The sequence below is a fragment of the Musca domestica genome, unplaced genomic scaffold, assembly GCF_030504385.1.
Source record: "Musca domestica strain aabys unplaced genomic scaffold, Musca_domestica.polishedcontigs.V.1.1 227, whole genome shotgun sequence".
Classification (NCBI taxonomy): Eukaryota; Metazoa; Arthropoda; class Insecta; order Diptera; family Muscidae; genus Musca; species Musca domestica.
In genome coordinates, this window is record NW_026712267.1 from 269,063 (window position 1) to 283,719 (window position 14,657).

Here is a 14,657-nt window from a genome sequence, read left to right on the forward strand (position 1 = left end):
AACCAAAAGATCGGTCCACAATGTTTGTCCCTTTCCTATCGACGATAATGAGGATGATGAAAATCACGAGGAGGGGTCGGTCCAATCGACTCCAATAGTAAAAAAAGATATAATGATTAAGGATAATGTGAAAAGTAGATTTAAGTCAAAAAATGTATTTTTCCATATATTATTTATGCTTATAATAAGCAGACCTGGGAAAGCCCAGGTAAATGTAATAAAATTTGAAGATAGGGCTGGCGTGTTTTTCGAAGAAGTGGCTGCTGTTGGGCTGACTAAGACATCATGGAATATTGTGGCGCACGTAAAGATGGCGGAATATGTGTCGGGGATGAAGGCGCTTGATGAAGCCGTGGAGAAATTCAACATGGATGTAGCAACGGTGCCCGAGATGAAAGAATTGAGGTTAATTCAGCGGTTGCAAGAAGCCCATGACCGCATGAGGAATCAACATGAACTGATAATGGCATCAGCTCCAGCTGCAAGGGTGAGAAGGTCTGCATTGCCGTTCGTCGGTGGTCTGTTTCGTTCTCTATTTGGTTTAATGGACGAGGAGCACGCTGAAGAGTTAGTGAAGAGGATCACTAAGGTTGAAGAAAACCAGGATTCCTTGGTAGAGTTGCTAAATAACCAGACATCTCTCCAGGACATTACCGCACAAGTAATCAAAGAACAAAACAAAGCGGTATTTAAAAGCATTGCCAATCTAAGCGATGCCTTAGGCGTGGTGCAGTCTGAGATTAACGCAATGAAAGATCGAGGCGCGATGACGTTAAAGAGTTCAGAGCTTCTTGCTACAGTACAAGAGGCGGAAGTAGTCCAAAGAGATTTAATTGGCGCAATGGTCAACATTCGGGGTAGCTTCCTTCACGAAATTCTTCCCGTGAAGGTCTTCAAGAAGCAGATCCAGATGATAAATGCTGCAGTGGCAAAAAGATTGCATCTACCAGCAGAATCTCCGATAGAACTCGCCAAGATTGCTGAGGTAACGACCCGAACAACGGAAGAATATATGTTATTTAACATTCGCATACCTCTGATTAATACTGACCTGTTTGCTGCTTATGCAATCCAGTCTTATCCAATCAAACAGGATGGATTGTCAGTACAGTTCAAAGCAAAAAGCGAGTATCTTCTGATAGATGAGGGAAAGACGTCATTCTACACCCTCAAGGAAGATGAATTTACTAGATGTCAGAAAATGGAGAAACTATTGATATGCCAGCAGACGCACCCCATTTACAACACTAGAGAACCGGCTGACTGTGAAGTAAGGCTGTACTTGAAACCTAATACGATACCAGATAGTTGCGAATTCGCCATTTCAAAATTCCGCAACGTCTGGAAGCAACTTCACACACCGAATACATGGGTATTTTCGGTTAAAAAAGGTACTGTCACTGAAGTCAAATGTGATGGTAAACGTCAAAACGTCAGAATCCGAGATCAAGGAATATTACGCATGCAGCCGGGTTGTACGCTAGAAACTGAAGAGATGAAGTTATGGGCGCACGAGAACTACAACAGCGAGATAAGCTACAAATTCCCGCAATTCAACATTTCCGCATCCCTGCCACCTCTCACCCATCTAAGTCTGAAGAACGAAGTCGAAGTCTACAAGTTGCCAGATATCCCGCAAGCTAAACGATTTCTGGGTTTCCCTATTCACCTAGACACGCATCACCTTACGCATTACAGCCTGAGCCTTACGACTTGTGTTTTCATCGTTGGCATAATCACAGTGTTATACTTGGTTCTCCGAAGACTCTACCATCTGTCCAGCCGCTACCTGCCGATAGCCATCGCACCTCCTCGACTTTAGTTAGGGTATTTTTAAGGTATGTAGGTAAATCCGTAACAATAGAATACGTTAATTATATTTCAATATGAATTAGTGTAATTTGAGAAATGATTTCAGAATTAATTTAGATTTGCATCATTTACTTTAAATAAATAATAATGAAATTTATGAAGCACGCAATTGAAATGTTAAAAGGTGATCGATCTCAGTTTGTTAAAAGATTAGGATCTTTTAAGGCCGGGAGTATGTTTAGTTTTGTAGAAACTGTACTTGTTGTATAAATAGTTTTGTATGTTTAATATACTTCTTTAGATTCTTATCTCATTCTTATTTGTCTTTTCCGAAGAATGTAAATTAGTTAAATAAAGAAAACACTTAAAGATGCATGTGCTTTCTATATGCTATGTTTATCGTCGGTAATAAATAATGTAATTAATGGCACGGCCACAAATAGAAGATAAGAAAGGGTCGATCACACAGTAGGTATGTTTCGTTTCTCCCGCAACGTATTGTGTGCGTGGAGTGCATTATGTATTTTGGGACAGCGTTCATTAGTAAATAAGCTCATGTGTATTTTTATGTTAGATGTTAAGGCTAGATTTAGTTTTTCTATTGAATAAAGAATCAGTTCTCGTCAAACACTCAACAACATCGTTTCATTCCCTCTCCCCCTAATCAATAATAATAATAATAATAATAATAATAATAATAAATAAATAAATAAATAAATAAGAAAAAAATAAGAAAAAAACTCTAAGGAAAGGTCAAAAGTCGGGCGGACCGATTATATAATACCCTACACCACTATGCGTATTTAGTAGAGCTCCCGTAATAAAAAAGTTTAAATTGAAAATTTTTATGAAGTAGCTCATATCATAGCATAATTTCAGAAGGTAGAACAAAGCTACCCTCTAAATACAATTTTACCCGAAATTCAATTCTTGTTTCGCGGGATTTCCCAATACAAAAATTTTGTTTAAAAAACTTAAATATAAACAAAGCCAACTGTTGCATATTTAAAAGTCTATTTGACACTATAAGACTCCAGCATAGAGTTGCGTTTTTCTAGTTTATTTGAAGTTGAGCAACCTTTCTTATTGAGCCATGAATACACCGGACCGAGTTTCACCAAATGGTAAAATTCGGATGAATATGAACACTTTTTTTTACAATTTGGATGAAGATGCATATCGAAGTTACATAAGAATCTGAACCGATCTCTATAAAATTTGGAAGAGATATTTTCGAGCAGTTTCTGATGTCCGGTATCAAATATCATTGTTGTGGACTGTATATTTCGCATGTTAGGGACTTTAACACCAAATCGGATGAAATATATATGTGGGAGCTATATTTAAGCCGATTTTCACCAAAATTTGAAGCACTTGCTTTTAGGCTGAATTCAGGCGGAAGTGCCAAAATTCAGGCCATTTGGGCTTGTATTAGTCATTTGGTGCACAAAAAAAAAAACGTGAACAGAGACAGAGATATATATGAGAGCTATATCCAAATCTGAACTGATCTTGATATAATTTTAAACACTTATTTCTGAGCTGCATCTTGTACCTGGTACCAAAGATTATTGTTGTGGAGTGCATATTGCGCACGCACTTTCACACCAAATCGGATGAAACATATATGCGGGAGCTATAGCTATATCTGAACCGATTTTCACCATATTTGATGTACTTGCTTCTAGGATGAATTCAGTCAGATGTGCCAAAATTTAGGTCATTTGGACTGATATTGGACATTAGTTGCATATTTAACCTCAAATCGGTTGAAAATATATATGGAAGCTATATCTAAATTTGAACCGGTTCTCATCAATTTCAATAGGGCTCGTCCTTGGTCCAAACAAATATTGTTTAGAAAATTTTATTTAAATCGGATAGTAAATGCTACCTGCATTTTGTTCACAAAAATACCTGCATAGACGGACAGAAAGGGATTCTATGAAGATACTCAAAGCAACTATACGTCTAGCTCTCTTTGTTCTCCATGTTGCAAACAAGTGCACAACGACATAATAACCTTACCACTATGTGGTGTAGGGTATAAAAATAAAGGATTAACATAAAAACTAGCATATTGGAAGACTACTTTTTAAGGGACCTTCAGAGCAACATAATTTGATTGCTTAGGAATATTTTTCAATGTATTTTTTTAAATATTTAAAATTTTCTATTATAAAATATTTTAAGGAAATGATCGTAGGCATCCTTTTATCAACGCGAATCAACGTCTAGACGAAAAGGTTGAAGCTATATTTTTGATTTTAATTTATCAAATTCGTACTAAATGTACTAATAGGTGTTAAAATTTGTATCCCATGCACTGGTCAAACGAATAGACTTGGATTTCTAAAATATGGAATGAGAGTCAGTGATAGAGTGGAAATTCGTATAAAGTTACGAAGAATTCTAAAATGGGACTAAACTTCTAAAATGGTGCCATTTAGTATTATGTAAACGAATATAGCTAAAAACTTAAATTTCGTATCTTTAACCGATTTAGTTTTATTTATTGTGCACCAAATGGCCAAATCAGTCCAAATGACCTGCATTTTGGCATATCCGACCGAATTTAGTCTAAAGGCAAGTACATAAGATTGGGAGAAAATCGGTTAAGATATAGATTAAGCTCCCAAGTATATGTTTCATCCGATTTGGGGTCTTAAGTCCCTCACAATCGTAATATGCACTCCACTAGAATAATATTTGGTACCAGATATCTTATAGAGCCCAGAAATACTTTTGTCAAATTTTATCGAGATCGGCTAAGATTTGGATATAGCTTCCATATATATCCTTAATCCGATCAGTCCAAATTTAGTGAGTTTCGGAACGTATGTTTCCATTTGGTGGAACTCGGCTCCAATGTATATTTTTTAATATAATCTTTCTCGAAGTGATATCATGCACTCAATAGCAATGTTATTTGGTATAAAGGATTAAAATGTCTCCGTCAAATTTAGTGAAAATCGATTCAGAATTGGATATGCCTTCCCTGTATTCGTTCCCTCTGAAACCAAATTATAACTGAGCTAAAGCCAAAGATTAATAGGAGGTATGATCTACTTTAAATAAATTATTTTGTTACCGGAGCTCTACTAAATATGCATAGTGGTGTAGGGTATCATGTAGTTGACTTTCCTTTATTGGTTTTAAGTATCTGTTTCATATGAATTCTAGTTGGGACACCCTTTCTCTTTCCGCATATACGCATTGAATTCGCAAACTTTGTTTTAATACCTAGACACAGTGTGCCCACGTTACTCATTACTGGGTAATGATACTCGTTTTAACAAAAATCAATTATTTTTTACCTATTGTTCATGCAAAATGTTGCAGCTCTCAAATCTCCATACCACTGTATACCGGAGTAGGTGCATACCTATATACATACATACATATGTTTAATGCCGCCTCATAACCATTAAAACGGGAGTACCTACACTGAACATAGCCAATTGTTGTTGTTATTGGTGGTGGCTTTACTTGGATGTCGGCCTCCCATAACAACACCTTGCTGGTAGCAAGCAATCCATTAGTTAGATTTGTTGTCTTTTCTCGGCTCGTTGCTCGTTGTCACTGTTGTTATTGTAATTTAGTTTCTTTTTTGTTGTATTTGATCAAATGTTATTAGCAGACACACGACTTGTCGCTCGAGCCTTTCTTTGTTTTTTGGTTTTCTTTTAGTGGTCGGTCAGTGGCAATGCGCCCGACTTTGACACAAACGAATGACATTAAATTCCACGTGCATCGATTGTCTGGCTGGCTGACTAGCTGGCAAACATACAAGAAGAAATGCATGGCTGGCTGTTAGCCAGTCAGGCTCACTCAAATTATTTCGAAAAGACCTGTTTGCAGCCAGGTAGAGCTTTCTGCTGTGTGCGGCTTCCACCATTTGAAGCTGAAAGTAGAAAAGAATGTTTGTTGTATCTATTGCCAACATATTTCATCGGATACCACTTAATACACGGAATGACAACTATGAAGGACGGTAGTCATTTGACTCTCTCGCTTAGATGTAAAGCACGAACAACAACAAAAATAACAACAACAACATTTGATGCTTGACCAAAATGAAGGTTAGTAAAAGCAAAGTAGATCAACAGCTTTGAGCAAAGAATTGATGCAACAAATTTTGTTGTTGTTGGTGTTGGTCTTGATGATGGTCATGTAAGTTAATGATGACGCTCATCATGATGTTGTCGGCGGTGGTGGAGTTGCTGGCATCCACTTTGTTTCTTTAAAGGAATGTGGGACTGTGGGGCAAAATTGTTTTTGTGGAAGGCTCAAGGGATTCTTGAGTATTGACGTGGATTTGAAATGGTTTTCTACTGCAATTTAGAAACCTACATATGCATTGAGAATTATTCTTGAAGAAGTTTGAAGTAGGTTTAAAGGGATGCCTAAAATATAATCTTTTATGCTACTGTAAACTAACCTAAAAAGCATTTAATAGCGGCCAGGATGCTATTTTATGGAAAGCAACACTTTTAAAGTGCCTGGTGCAGTATTCGAGCGATATCGGTTATTTTATTTAGGGAGAATAAAAAAAATCCTTTAAAAATTGACATAGAATTTTCAAAATACTGACTATCGGGAGATATCGTTACATAAGGGCTATACACAGAAAACAGGAACTATATATACAGTTTACAAGAGGATAAGGTACCAATAGCGAACTTCAGAAATTCTATTAGAAAATATGGCCATATTTTCTAATTCTTTTAAAAAAATGTATGACAAAATAATGAAAATACTGAATATGAATAGGACCTGTTACCCAGCAAAAAAAGTAAAAAAAGCTGTAAGTTCTGCCGAGCCGAACTTTGAATATCCTCCACCATTTGGAACGAATTTTGTAACTTTCAAAAAATAAAATCCGTCAAAACTGCTGTTAAAATCTTAAAAATACCGAATGTAGCCGTTACATTAGGGTCTATACGACGACGTGGACCTGCATAGGCAATTTTGTCATAAGCCATTACAATATTCAAATGCAAAACTTCAAATAAAAATCGGTGAATAAAGTAGCTAAAATCATCAAAATATCGAATACAGGGAGGTACCATTATATTGGGGCTATACTAAAACGTTGACCAGCATAGACAATTCTCTGACATAAGATGTAGTATCCGTTACGCATTTCAAATACCAAATTTGAAACAACTCCGGTGAATAGTGTCGCTAAAATCATCAAAATACCGAATATCGGGAGGTGCGTTATATGGGGGATATACGAAGGCGTGGACCTGCACAGACAATTTTCTGTCTTAGGCTGTAGTATTCATTATGAACTTCAAATACCAAATTTAAAATAGTTCCGGTGAATAATGTCGCTAAAATCATCAAAATACCGAATATCGGGAGGTGCGTTATATGGGGGCTATACGAAGGCGTGAACCTGCACGAACAATTTTCTGTTATAGGCTGTAGTATCCATTACGAACTACAAATAAAAATTTTGAAACATTTCCGGGGAATAATGTCGAATAATCACCAAAATACCGAAAATAGGGAGGTACCATTATATGGGGGCTATACAAATAGTGGATCTACATGGCCCATTTGCTATACCAAAAGTCTTGCAGACATAATATACATTTGAAAAAAAATTTTATCAACCTACTTCATTTCGTTCGGAAGCTAGAATGATTTTCACAGACGGTCGGACAGACGGACATCGGTAAATCGACATAGAATTTTATTCTGATCATGAATATATACATGGCGAGATGAAAAAACTGAAACCAATTTCAGACTGCTGTCATTTCTAAGCCATTCGTCCGACAGCTGTTCAAATTATTCCAGTGACAGCTCATTATATTGGTTACAAGCGTACAAAAGCATTTTGGTGAGAATTTTCCAGAAAAAAAGTTATTCGTTATGGAATTCAAGCGTGATAGTGTGATTTCTTTATATTTGGCTGGAAAACCACAAGTGGCTATCGTTAGAGCACTCCAGCATTTAAATGTGAATAAATCTATTGTGTCTCGTGCCATCGTATTCCGACATTAAGAAAGTGTACGGAAGGAAAGAGCAACATCAGCAGAAATAATTCGAAAAGTAAAGAAGCGACTTGATCGAAACCCGCGTGCAGTGGCCGAAAATGGCTCGTGAGCTGAACATATCGCAATATTCCATTCGGCAAATATTGAAAAATGAGCTCGGGGTAAAGCCATTGAAATTCCAAAAAGTGCAAGAACTTACACCGCAACAGAAAGAAAATAGAATCAAAAGAGCTAAAGAGTTACTTCGCTTGGCCGCAAGTGGTGAACTGCCGAATTTGATTTTCTCCGTTCTCCGATGAGAAAACATTCATTGTCGAGCAGTTTGTAAACAAACAAAATGATCGTGTTTACTTGCCAAAGAGGTCAGCTGAAAATATACACGTTCGGTTGGCCACCGGAAGTCAAGCGCCGGCCATGGTGATGGTGTGGGCCGCCATAAAAGCCAATGGTCGCTCTCCGCTGTTATTAATCGAACGAGGCATAAGAATAAATTCCATATTTTTTCGCGAAAATATTCTGAAGGCTGTATTAAAGCCTTGGGCACGCAAACATTTTGGCTGCAGACCTTGGACATTCCAACAGGACTCAACACCATTGCACTAAGCACGCGCCATCCAAGAATGGTTACAAAATGAGGTTCCTCGATTCATTTCCAGCGCCATTGTGGCCATCAAAATCTCACGTTACCAATCCGTTGGACTATTGTCTACTACTGTCTGGAGTATTTTGGAAAACAATGTTGGCACTAAAAATTCCAAAGTGTCGGTCACCTCAAGCAAGCGCTTCGCCGGGAATGGGCCAAAATACCGCAGAGCAACATTCGGGCAGCGTGTGACGGTTTCATTGGCTGTTTGAAGGCCATAATTCGTGCCAAAGGTGACGAATCCGAACAAATCTAAGCTTATTCTAAAATTTGATGCTATTTCCGACGTTTTTTTTCTTTCATTCAATAAAATTTAAAAAATTATGGCGTTTGACTTTTTGCAGTTTTTTATCTCACCCTGTAAATGTGATCACAAACTTTCGAACTTGTTCCGTGCTCTTTTACATTTTATGGAGGCCAGCAAAAATTTCACACATGAAATTTTTCGTCCCACTATTCCATAATCACATTCCTTCTTTGATGATGAACATATGTACACATATACCATACCTATACGTTGTAATGGCCTCAGTGCATCGCTAGCCGAACCATTTCGCTTTTCTTCTCTAAAAGATTTTTCTCTATTAAAGAATGACATTCTTTGTGACATGCTCTTAGTTATTTGAGCCGTTCTTAAGTGCCCAAGGGCTTCAGGCAATTGCATTTCTCAAATTGTGGATCATGGCTGCTGGGCTATTGGGGGGTATTCGTTCTGCTTCTGTTGTTGTTTTCGCTGTTGTCTTGTTATCAAAAACTCATCATTTCAAGACTGGTTTGCCGGCCTGCTTGCTATTCTAGCTGGTCATATCTTCCTCTCTCAACATGCCATGGCAACTGGGTTGCTCAAATTGCCCTCAGCTTTGTTGGTTTGTTCGGTTGTCGGTTTGAACCAACATTTATAAATGATTTGAACCAAATGTGACTGATTAATTTTCCGGTGATAGGTTTGGTTTCCAGAGCACGCATAAATTAATGTCCAGTTATTAATGTCTATGGGACATATTTGACAAACGGTCTTTAATAATTTGGCTAAATGGGGTATGAGTATGGGGAGTATGGCGGCTAGAGAAAGGAAATCAAATGTCGCCATTTAAAAACTCCGATGACTTTTTACCCCATAAACGTTTTGTTTTGTCTTATTTTTTTAGTATAAACACAATGTCATTATAATGGTCACGCAATGACTTCTGTACGATTTCATATTTCTTTTTCGTTCCCCCCATCTTCCTTGGTTTCCTGTCCTCTTGACATTTTACTTTGGAATGCTACTTCTTCTGATATCTATGAATTATGTGTGGCATTGCTAAGCTTCTGGTCACTTTTAACCAATTAATACTGATAAGCAGTTGGTTATTGATGGTAGTAATGCCGTGAGCGGCTGAATAGTGGAGGAGGTGGGGGAGGAGCAGGAGATTGAGCGAGTTTGTTTCTTAATTGAAAACGATTTTGTAAACGTCGTTTAAGTTAGTTGTTGTGGAAAAATGTTAATCGTTATAAGGTGGAATGGAAAATGATCTACATAACTTATGTCTTTCAGATAAGAACTAATGTTGTTGATATTGTTCGTATAATCAAAAATGGATTGCCTAAAAAGTTTGTATCAGAGATTTGCACGAAATACATTTATTATTTATTGTTTTACATAAAATGTGTTTTATTTTAGAAAAATTATTTATTACATTTTTTTGACGATTTTCTGTGGCAAGATTTTCTATTCACGAAGAAAACAAATTCCTAATTTAAAGACAAATTGATTGGAAAATATGAACAAGACCCTCACAATTATTAAAATCCGGGGGTATCTTCATATAAGAACTGTATCAGAAAAAAGTTGACCTATATTGATAATTTTTGTAAATAGAGTTTCTATATAAAAAGAAGTTAAAATGCCAACAGTTGAAAAAATAAAAGAAGAATAATAAAAGAAATCGCAGTTTTACCTGCTTGGGTGCTATTCCAAATAGTGAACCGATATGACCCATTTTCTTTATAAATTATTCTGGATATAATCCAAAGATCTCTATCAGAATTCAAAGTTCTATCCTAAATATTGCTAAATATATCTTGAAAGACCTTAAAAACGTTTGGTCTAAGAAGTCAAGATTGGAATTTTCCATAATCCACATATGCTATTGGACAGAGAAATTATGAAAAAAAAATTGCAGGGAATTGCGAAAAGGTGCTAAATTTGTCAAAAATTGCCACAGTTTTTTATTTGCAAACATTGATGATATGTTTTTCTTCGGATATATTGAATATAAAATAGCAATAAAATTCGATCAAGAAATTTTCTTTCTTTGATACTTACTTCAAAGAATGAAGTATAAATGGAGACTTTGACTAAGATTTGAAATGTGTTAAATTAACAGTAACAAGCTAAAAAACAGTAAGTTCGGCCGGGCCGAACTTTGAATACCCTCCACCATTTGGAATGAATTTGGAAATGTTCAAAAAGTAAAATCCGGATATTGCCGTTATATTGGGGTCTGTACGACGTGGACTTACATAATCATTTTTTGTCATAAGCCATTGCCATATTAAAATTCGAAACGTGAAATAAATGCTGAATAATGTAGCTAAAATCATAAAAATACCGTATATAGGGAGATGCCGTTATATCGAAGCTATACGAAGACCTACACCTGCATAAACTCTGTCACAGGCTGTAGCATCCATTACGAACTTCAAATACGACATATCAAACAATTTCGGTGAGAAAATAGGAAGGTACTGATATATGGGGGCTATACGAAGACGTGTACCTGCACAGACAATTTTCTGTCTTAGGCTACAGTGTCCATTTGAACTTTAATTTATTTTGCCTACTGGCAAACATGTGTGCAAAATTTTAGCCTCCTATCTCAATTCGTTCGAAAGATAGCGTGATAACAACAGACAGAGAGACGGAAAGACAGACGAACTAACATCGCTTAATCCACATAGAATTGTACGCGGATCAAGAATATATATACTTTGTGGGGTCTGACATGAGTATTTCGAGGAGTTACAAACGGAATGACAAAGTTAATATACCCTCCATAGTATGGTGAAGGGTATAAAAATCATATTCCAGAATTTTACCTCCATCCCTTCATCCAATACCAAATATAGTACCATTCAGTACTTTTCGTACAATTATAGTACACATTTCCGAAAGCACTTCCATATGTCCAGGGTGCACATGAACAACGACCCTGATACCAAATTTCAGATTTCAAGCACTATCCCTTCCTCCAATAACCAATTTAGTACCACTTAGTACGTTTCGAACAATTATAGTATACATTTCCAACACCTTCTCCATATCTTAACAACAGCCACAAAATTCGAGGATTTCAGCCTTATCCCTTCAACCAATACCAAATAAAGCACTATTCAGTACTTTTGCTCAATTATGGTACACATTTCCGAAAGCACCTCCATATGTCCTGGTTACACATGCATAGTGACCCCAACATCAGATTTCTTGATAGTTCATCTTCATTTTCGAACAATTGTAGTGCACATTTCTTAAACCATCTCCATATCTGAATTCCAGACACCAACATAGACCTCAATATCAAAATTGAATATTCTAGTCCCATTTCTCAACCCAATACCAAATTCAGTACCATTTAGTTCTTTTCGGACAAATGTAGGTCCTCTTTCTAAACCACCGCAAATCTCAAATACTGAAACAATCAACAATTTTTATACCCTCCACCATACAAAGTATGGAGGGTATATTAAGTTCGCCATTCCGTATATTATTCTTGATCAGCGTGAAATTCTAAGACGATTTAGCCCTGTACGTCCGTCCGTCTGTTGTTATCACGCTACAGTCAAAACGAATTAAGATACGAAGCTAAAATTTTGCACAGATCTGTCTTTTGTCATGCAGTGTAGCTAAATCGGTCCACTATATCGTACAGCCCTCATATAACGGTGGTAACCCACGATATTCGGTATTTGGATGATATTTTTCATCCGCCATATAACGGTTCCCCCCGATATTCGGTATTTTGATGATTTTTTTTCATTTTTCAACGAAATTGTCTGAAAATTCACACAAGGAGTTCCTTGTGTGTACTTTACCCCCTTTAATAGAATTGTCTATATAGATCCACAATATCGTATATCCACCATATATAGGCACCTTCCTGTATTCGGTATTTTTAAGATTTAAAAAGAATTTTTAATGGATTTTATTTATTATTTATTTATTTTTTTTTTTTTTTTGAAAATTTCTTAACTTACTGTTTTTTTACTTGTTCATATTTAGTACTATTTTGCACTTTTCGTGCCCATGTAGTACACATTTTCAAACCCATCACATTATCACGGAACCCATCAGCAACGGGACATCAATATCCTTCACCCAATACCAAAACTAGTACCAGTCAGTACTTTTTGTACAATTATAGTATACATTTCCGGAAGCACCTCCATATGTCCAGGCTACACATGAACAGATGCAGCCTTCATGCACTGTTCACCCAATACCTAATTGTGCCAAATATAGTACTCTTTAGTAATATTCGTGTCCTTATAGTAAACATTTCCAATAGCACCTCCTTATCACAAAGCAATCAGAAACAGGGACGCTAATACAAAATGTCAAGATTCCACCTCCATCCGTTCACCCTAAAACAAACTGATCCAAATTTAGTACCATTTAGAACACTTAGTACACATTTCCAAAACTTACTTTCCAACCTTCATTCTTATACCAAATTTCAAGTTTTTAGCTTTATTGTGCACATAGAACCAAATGGTACCATTTTATAAGTTTAGTACCTGTTTAGAACTTTTCGTAACCTTAATGTCCGTTAGTACACCATCATACAATCCAATAGAAATTGTATTTACCACTATCAGGATTCCAGTCCTATCAGCTCACCCGCCCAAATCCTAATTATTTCAAAATTAGTACTATTTAGTACACCTAAGTACGAATTTCTAAAGCTGCCTACATATCACAATCCAACACTCTCACAGTAACCCCAATCCTAAATTTCAGGATTCTACCCTATCGGTATCGGTCCATCCTAAGTACAAATTGTATTAAATTTAGTACCATTTAGTATACATAAATACGAATTTCCAAAACAATCTGCATACCTCAGTCCTACAATGCAATAGTAATCTTATTTACGAATTTCAGGATTCCAACTCTACCGGTTCTGCCAAAATTTAAATTGTACCAAATTTATTTCCATTAAGTACACATAAGTACGAATTTTCAAAATTACTTACATACCTCAGTCGTACAATGCAATATAATCTTATTCCCAAATTTCAGCATTCCAGCACTATCGATTCAGCCAAATTGAAAGTGTACCAAATGTAGTACGCTTTAGTATTTTTCGTGCACATAAGTACAAATTTCGAAAACTATATCCATATCCCAATCCTGCAATCCTCCGCCAGTAATGTTGATATCAAATTACAGGATTCCAGCTCCATCAGTCCCTCCAAATTCGAATTGTACCAAATGTAGTGTAATTTAGTTCTTTTCGTATACATAAGTACGCACTTCTAAAACTACCTGCTTACATCGACCATACTCAACCTTGACTTCCATTCTAAATTGAAAGTCTTTAGCCCTACCCTTATACGAAATGGTGCCAAATACAGGGTGAGATAAAAAAAAAAAACCGCAACAAAGTCAAACGCCATATTTTTTTAATTTTTTTTCAATGAAAGCAAAAAATGTCGGTAATAGCATCAAATTTTAGAATAAGTTTAGATTTGTTCGAATTGGCCATCTTTGCCTCGAATTATGGCCTTCAAACGGCCAATGAAACCGACACACGCTGCCCGAATTGTTCTTTGCGGTATATTGACCCATTCCCGGCGAAGCGCTTGCTTATGGTGATCGACACTTTGGTATTTTTTAATGCCAACATTGCTTTTCAAAATACCCCAGACACTGAGATTTTGGTGACGATTGTGAGTTGGAAATGAAGCGAGGAATCTTATTTTGTAATCATTCTTGGGTGGCGCGTGCTGAGTGCGATGGTGCGCAGTACAGTTGGTAGGTCCAAATTCGACAGTTCCACCGCCACCACTTTCGGCCAAGCGAAGCAACTCTTTAGCTCTTTTGAATCTATTTTTATACCCTACACCACAAGGTGGTCAGGGTATTATGTCTTTGTGCATTTGTTTGTAACATGAGAAGAAAGCGAGATAGACCCATAGTTACTTTTGAG

General features: G+C 36.6%; 1 protein-coding gene across 1 annotated transcript; it reads left to right on the plus strand.

Moving 5' to 3' along the window:
• The first annotated feature begins 310 nt into the window (after positions 1-310).
• Positions 311-2,154, plus strand: LOC131802714 (uncharacterized). The gene is made up of 2 exons (XM_059123135.1): positions 311-1,635; positions 2,148-2,154. Exons 1-2 carry the CDS (start codon positions 311-313, stop codon positions 2,152-2,154), a joined length of 1,332 nt encoding a protein of 443 aa, XP_058979118.1.
• Positions 2,155-14,657: the final 12,503 nt, after the last annotated feature.